This window comes from Bos indicus, chromosome 2 (assembly GCF_029378745.1).
Source record: "Bos indicus isolate NIAB-ARS_2022 breed Sahiwal x Tharparkar chromosome 2, NIAB-ARS_B.indTharparkar_mat_pri_1.0, whole genome shotgun sequence".
Taxonomy (NCBI): Eukaryota; Metazoa; Chordata; class Mammalia; order Artiodactyla; family Bovidae; genus Bos; species Bos indicus.
Window position 1 is genome coordinate 4,300,609 of NC_091761.1, and position 6,962 is coordinate 4,307,570.

Genomic DNA, 6,962 nt, shown 5'->3' on the forward strand with positions numbered 1-6,962 from the left:
GGAGACTAGGGTCCAGTATGTTTCAGGAAATGCTGCCCAAAGACAACTGTCGATTTTAAGACACATCATTGTTTTAGAAAATGCTAAGAGTGAAAGATGCTACCAATTTTAATTGTGAGATAACAACTTGGCTGCATTCGGATTTTGGAGAAGCTAACATCAGATAAGATGTGGACACTTTCTCAGCTTCCCCCTGCACTCTTTTATCTGGGGTCTGTCTCCTTCTGAGTTCTCAGGAGGGGTATGTCCTCCACCTGCATCTCAACAAGATCTCTTCTCTTTCTTGTATTAAACACCCCTTAGCACCCTGTTCAAATAAACAGAAATTTTCCTTTAAGTACAACACTCTCTTCCCTTATTAGCATATTTACACTCTTCCTGGAAGACACCATAATAACTTAACCAATTCAGTATACCTGTCTAAAGAAGTCCCTCAGGATCTGCCATCAGTGCAGTCCTAGCCTGCAGCATAATCTGTGAAGGGACTCAGCACGGTGCACAGTGAGTGGGGCTCCTACTAAATGCATAATGAGAATCCCACTCCCTAAAAGCTCCCAAATATTCACTGGCAGAGCCCACATTTTCAATTAAACACGTGAAAGGAAAAAACATGTCTTCTTACCTGGCTTCTAATAACAACGGAGTGGAAAACCATTTTGTTGTAAGAGAGGTCGTAATGGCTTTTGAATCTGCCTTAACCGAGGAAAACAGCCATAGTCCAGTAAGCACAGTCAGAAGGCCCATTTTACAGCAAAGTCCTAGAAAGGGAAAAAAAAAGATTTTTCTACAAGGCAATGTTTAAACCTGAATCTTAATACTTAGAGACACAAAAGAACATGATTGTGACAGAAATAAAAATGTTTCCAAAATATAACAGCACATACTATCTATAGATAGTCGATAGATGTTAGTTGATTACTGACACACAACTAAAGGTGTGTCGTTCATTACACTCTTTTCTACAAAGGCTGCACTTCATCTCCTGGGTGCCTATACCATACAGAGATGTTAGCCTCTCATTTCATAGGCTTCTCTTGCTGTGGAACAAGGGCTCGAGGGTATGTGGGCCTCAGCAGTTGCAGCATGGGGGCTCTGTGGCTGTGGTTCCCAGGCTCTAAAGCACAGACTCAACAGCTGTGGTGCGCCAGCTAAGTTGCTCCATGGCACGTGGGATCCTCCAGACCAGGGATCAAACCCATGTCTTCTACATTGGCAGGTGAATTCTTCACCACTGAGCAACCAGGGAAGCCCAAAAAGTTGCTTTTAAAAGAGTGTGAAGTTCAGATACTGTTGGCTTCTTGGGAAACAAAAAAATTAATATGAACGTTCCATTTATAAATGTGTAGTTGTTCAATCGCTAAGTTGTGTCTGTCTCTTGCGACCCCGTGGAGTCCGCCAGGCTCTCTATCCATAGTATTTCCCAGGCAAGAATATTGAAGTGGGTTGCTATTTCCTTCTCCAGAGAATCTTCCTGACCCACGGATTAAACCCCCGTCTTCTGCATTATAGGTGTATTCTTTACCCTCAGCCACTAGGGAAGCCTCTTTATAAACAGATATTTTTAAAAAAATCAACATTAATAAAGACTAGGACTAACCAAACCAGACCTCTGACAATGAAACCTGCTAGCCGGTAAGTCCTAGCTTGGGAGGGTGTGGGGGGTGGAGGGGTGGGGGGCACGGACAGGAAACTGGAAATGATGTAGGCTCCTCTCCCGAAGTAGCAAAAGTTATTGACATTTCCTGCAGAGGGGCAAGCAAGGACCCAAACTGTTACATACAATTTAAGACCACTTAAGAACTCTCTCAGACACCCTCCCCTGGAGGTTCATGGACTGCAGCCTCAGAAACCTGCTCCTCGTGATAGAACATCAGTTAGTAATAGAGACCTATGATCAATTCCTGAGTTTGCTAGTTACCAACAGTTTAACCCCAAGCATGTTACCTAATAACTCCTCCGCCCTTACCTTTAGTCTCCCACTCTCTAAAATAAGAATAACAGTAACTGCCATGGGGGAGAATGAGAAGGCAACATGAAATCACTTTGTAACAAAAGTCACTTTGTAGTGAAAGTTACTTTTTGTACTGTGCCAAGCATGTGCCAAGTACTACACGAAAGCTAAACTGCTCTAGCAAAATACGTCATAAGGAAGAGAAGCTAGAAACTATGTTCTAAACTATAGAATAACAGCTCATCACTATCACAAGGCCCCAAAAACATTCCTTGGAAACATATCCTCTGTGGCTGGGGGGGAAAAACACTTTGCTGTACAGCAACGACTAACACAACATTGTAGATCAGCCATAGTGCCTGCCTGCTCAGTTGTGTCCATCTCCGTGACCCCATGGACTGTAGCCCACCAGGCTCCTCTGTCCATGGAATTTTCCAGGCAAGAATACTGGAGCAGGTTGCCATTTCCTCCTCAAGGGGATCTTCGCAACCCAGGGACTGAACCCGTGTCTCCTGCATGCGCAAGCAGGTTCTTTACCACTGCGCCAACAAAAATTTTTTAAAATCCTACCCCAAAATCAGTAAGTTTCTAAACCAGAGGCAGCGCATATGAACTATGTTCAAGCAGTAATAATGCTCCAGCTGTGTTCACAATTTTTCCTGCAGGGACCTAGACATGTTACCCCCAGCAGTGATGATTCCAGATGAGAAACTGGATGCCACTTAACAGTACTCCCAGATGGACCGCATGCAGAGAGTGAGGAGGAGGCTCCTCCCCACTCACCCGAGCAGACACCCACATTTACTGAGCAATTACTAGAGGCGGGATCACTCTGACTGCGCCACTGCCAAGAGCTCTGCAAACAGCACGTTCCCCAGCTCACCTCAGTAAACAGCAGTGCCTGGCAAATGGCAGAGAGTCCATAAATACGCTGCATGATGGGTGAAACACTATCACCCCCACTTTAAAAATAAGAAAATGGGAATTCAGAGAGGCTAAGTAACTTGCCTAATAAATAGCAATACTTAGAACCTACACATGCCTGTTTTTAGAAGTTCTACAATACCATGCTCTCTGCCCTGGCTTTAAGAAGGGGTTCTTAACGTCCAGACCTAGACTGAGCATACGGCTTTATTACGAGACCCAAGACAAGTTCAAGGATTTCTAGGGCAGAGTCTTTGGGTCCCAAATGGCCAAGAGAGGTATAGTTTCACCTTGAAACCAAGGAACCAAGGGTGCAATCAAGCAACCAGCCTGACAGGTCCATACTGGGACTGACTTTGGGAACAGAATGTGAGCTCCTCAAGAGCAGGGAGTTTTGTTTGTCACAATCACATGCCTAGCATAATGCCTGGAACACAGGAGGCCCTCAACATAAACAAACAGACTGTGTTCATTAACAGATGAATGAAAAGAACTGGGAGAAAAAGGGATGTGGCACCAAACGCAAAGGCGCTCAGAAAGCCTAGGACTTAAGGGTGAAAATGAAAACTACGCATCATGACTCACCCCGAGATCCCCTAGACCTGTTTTAAAGACACAGAGAGAGTTCTTGGGGTGCCGCAGAGCATCATTAGAGATGGAAAAGGGAGGAAAGCCATACATTAATGAACAGCTTTCCCATACCCAAACCCCACATCCTTCATACCACAGGTAACACCAGAGGAAAAGACTGTTCACAGAAGTCAAAATAAGAACCTTTCTGAGTGGTCATTTATTTGAGGATACCTTCATTTGCCGAGATCCCATATCACTCTGACCCTAGTAGTCCTTCAGGGTTGCTTATTAAGAGGAATAGTCTGCAAACTAACAGTTGGCAGAATCTTCAGTGTGGCACTGCATGATTACAGGCATCACGCTTATGGCATATGCATAAATTAAAAAGTCTTTAGTAAGTTCCAGGCCCAAATGATTCATCTATAAGATCTAACGTGTGGCCTGGCTTCTTTAAATTAAAGACACTATCTCTTGCTCATTTATTTAAAGTATTCATCAGTTATATTCTGGCAAGTGTTTATCACTTTTGACAAATAGAAAAGGCATAAAGTTCTAAGTCATCACCAACTTTTTCCATTTTTAAACTGAAGAAAATAGCTAATGAACTCAAAAAAACACTTAAAGGGTTCAGGTTAATAGATGAGTTTCAACATATATGAAAATAGCAAGGAAAAATATTAGGAAGTTACCCTTCTTGAGAAATAAATTTACTTCTGAAATAATTAAATTAATATACATTTATACCTAGAATTTTCTCCATAGTTCAATCTAGTCCCCTCAAGTTGAACACACACTGTGAAGGGAGTTATAGTACTGTAGAAAGCAATGTTTATTTCCCTTATTAAAAATAAGTTCCAGCTAAGTATATCAAAAGCAAGTCAAACGGAAAAGCTACAATCAACCCAACTTTTATGCTGCTGCTGCTGCTAAGTAACTTCAGTCGTGTCCGACTCTGCGACCCCATAGAGGGCAGCCCACCAGACTCCCCCGTCCCTGGGATTCTCCAGGCAAGAACACTGGCGTGGGTTGCCATTTCCCTCTCCAATGCATGAAAGTGAAAAGTGAAAGAGAGGTCGCTCAGTCGTGCCCCACTCTCAGCGACCCCATGGACTACAGCCTACCAGGCTCCTCCATCCACGGGATTTTCCAGGTAAGAGTACTGGAGTGGGGTGCCATTGCCTTTTCCTTTATGTTGCTATCATATAGCTATTTAAAACGTCTTCAAATATCACACTAAAATTGTCTGGCCAAGTGTATGATGAATGTTTTCAAAATAGTTAGCACACAGTAAGGCATAAGACCCCAAGACTTCAAATGAACAAACTATGCTAGTTTTCAAATCTGGCAAAAAATGCAAAACAATCTAGATTCTGGCCAAGGAACACTGAAGAGCTCACGCCCATAACTCATTGGCGATGTACGCGGATCTTATTCTTCTGGCAGGTCCCAGGCTAAAAGTGAAACCGGATCATCCAATTTCCAGTCAACAGATCCTTGAAACAAACGAAAACGGTAAACAAAATTCACCACCCGAATTCATTTTAGGGAAAACAGAAATCCATAAAAAGATCCATCTTTTTCCCACAGGAGTCCTGCAAACCGCTGGCTCTCAACCTCCTTGGGGTCAAGCTTGGTCTGAATTCGTGTTAGGACACGTCCCCCACCTCCGTCTGCACTTGGGCACACGGGTTTCAAAGCTCTCCAATGAAGGCGCAAAACCGATGAAGACAGTCCGCGGCCAACCTCGCAGAAACCGGATTTGCCCAGAAAACACTGAAGGACTTCTAAAGGGACTCGAACGGAGAGGAAGGGCTGAGACACAGGAGGGGAAACTGAGTGAGGAAAGAATTGGAAGATCAAGGTGACCGAGACACACGGTGGCCTCGCTCCCCAGACCCTCTCTCCGCCGGCGAGACCTCCCCACTCCAACCCCAGGGGTACCTGTCACTGGTCTTGCAGCTGCAGCACACGCGCCGCTCTCATCCCCTTGCCAGCCCATGCCAGGGGCCGCGCTCTGTCCGCGACGGCACCTGCGACAACGCCGGGGCGGGGCAGGACAGCGGCGCAGGCGGCAGCAGCTGCGCCAGTGAGCGGCCGACACGCGCCTTTCCCGCGGCTCTACTCACAAGCCGGCCTCGCAAAAGAGAGACCAGCTGCCGACCGCCCTTTACTTCCGCTTCCTACTGGCTAGCGCCGGAGGACTTCCGGCTACAGAGTCGTGGCCAGGGCCGCCCAGAGCGCCACGCTACTGCCATCTTACTTCCGAAGAGGTTCCGCCTCTCTTCTTGCTTCCGGAGGTTCCGTTTGGTTTGGGAGGCGCTGTTCTTTGAGGTTGTGTGAACATGTAAGGGAACTGGGAGAAGGCAATGGCAACCCACTCCAGTGCTCTTGCCTGGAAAATCCCATGGACGGAGGAGCCTGGTAGGCTGCGGTCCATGGGGTCACTAAGAGTCGGACACGACTGAGCGACTTCACTTGCAGTTTTCACTTTCATGCATTGGAGATGGAAATGGCAGCCCACTCCAGTATTCTTGCCTGGAGAATCCCAGGGACGGGGGAGCCTGGTGGGCTGCCGTCTATGGGGTCGCACCGAGTCGGACACGACTGAAAAGACTTAGCGGCAGCAGCAGCAAGGGGACAACTGAGACACAAAAGCTTTACCACATGAAGAGACTGGATAGAATCCACTTCCTTAAACTCGTCCGTTAAAAGCACTGTTGCACCGTAAAGAACCAAACGACTTAATGTTTCTGAGTTTTTTAGACTTTATCTCAAACTATCTTGGATAGCTTCCGTTCCAGGGAGCAGAGAAAAGAATTTTTTTTTTTAATTTCATGAGACGTTTTTGCTTATTTTGTATAGGAAGTGGCAGCTTAATCTGCAAGGGTTACTTTGTCCTTTGAATTACTTTTTGGCAAATATAAATTACTATGTAAAATATTTTTAGAATTATGACACTGGGCAGGTCATTTTAGCCACCCAGAAATGAGTAAGTCTTTGGGCGATATATTGTAACTAATAAAGTGAGCTAAAAAGCCAAACATATTTTTGTAAGTACCTAAATAAAAACTGTAAAATATTAACTGACTTATGGTTATATGGTGCAAACAGTCCGTCCCTTGAGAGTGGCAGAACAAGTAGTAAAAAACACTTGTCTTAGTCTGATACCTATATGTCTGTACTGTGCTTAAGAACTGTAGCTGACTGTTGGGTTTTCTGTTCCTTGCTAGACTAAATTTCAAAAAAATTTAAGGAATGAAAATGATTGTTTCAAAATATATTTCTTCAGAAAGATTTTGTTAGAAGTTTTCCACTGTGTGTTTTGTATGCCTTTTAAAGTCACTTCAAGTGATAATTTAATTAAAAATGAATTGTTTAACCACAATACAGAGTTAGTTTTTCACTCTGTTTTAACTTGGTTGTCTGCTATTGATGCATGAATAACACCAATACTTGCTTAGTTATAGCATACAACTAACTGATTGTTAGTATTATTTGTGGAAATAATACAAAT

The 6,962-nt window shown here is 44.4% G+C and overlaps 1 protein-coding gene across 2 annotated transcripts in view; it reads right to left on the reverse strand.

Moving 5' to 3' along the window:
* The window catches only part of UGGT1 (UDP-glucose glycoprotein glucosyltransferase 1), a 111,051-nt gene extending 105,443 nt beyond the window's left edge, over positions 1-5,608 (reverse strand). For both annotated transcript variants that reach the window (XM_019968868.2, XM_019968860.2), the window contains exons 1-2: positions 5,390-5,608; positions 623-758 (exon numbers count right to left, since the gene is read on the reverse strand). In XM_019968868.2, the coding sequence (XP_019824427.2) occupies positions 623-758; positions 5,390-5,447 (194 nt within the window). In that variant the 5' untranslated portion in view covers positions 5,448-5,608. The remainder of the gene's footprint in view (positions 1-622; positions 759-5,389) is intronic.
* Positions 5,609-6,962: the final 1,354 nt, after the last annotated feature.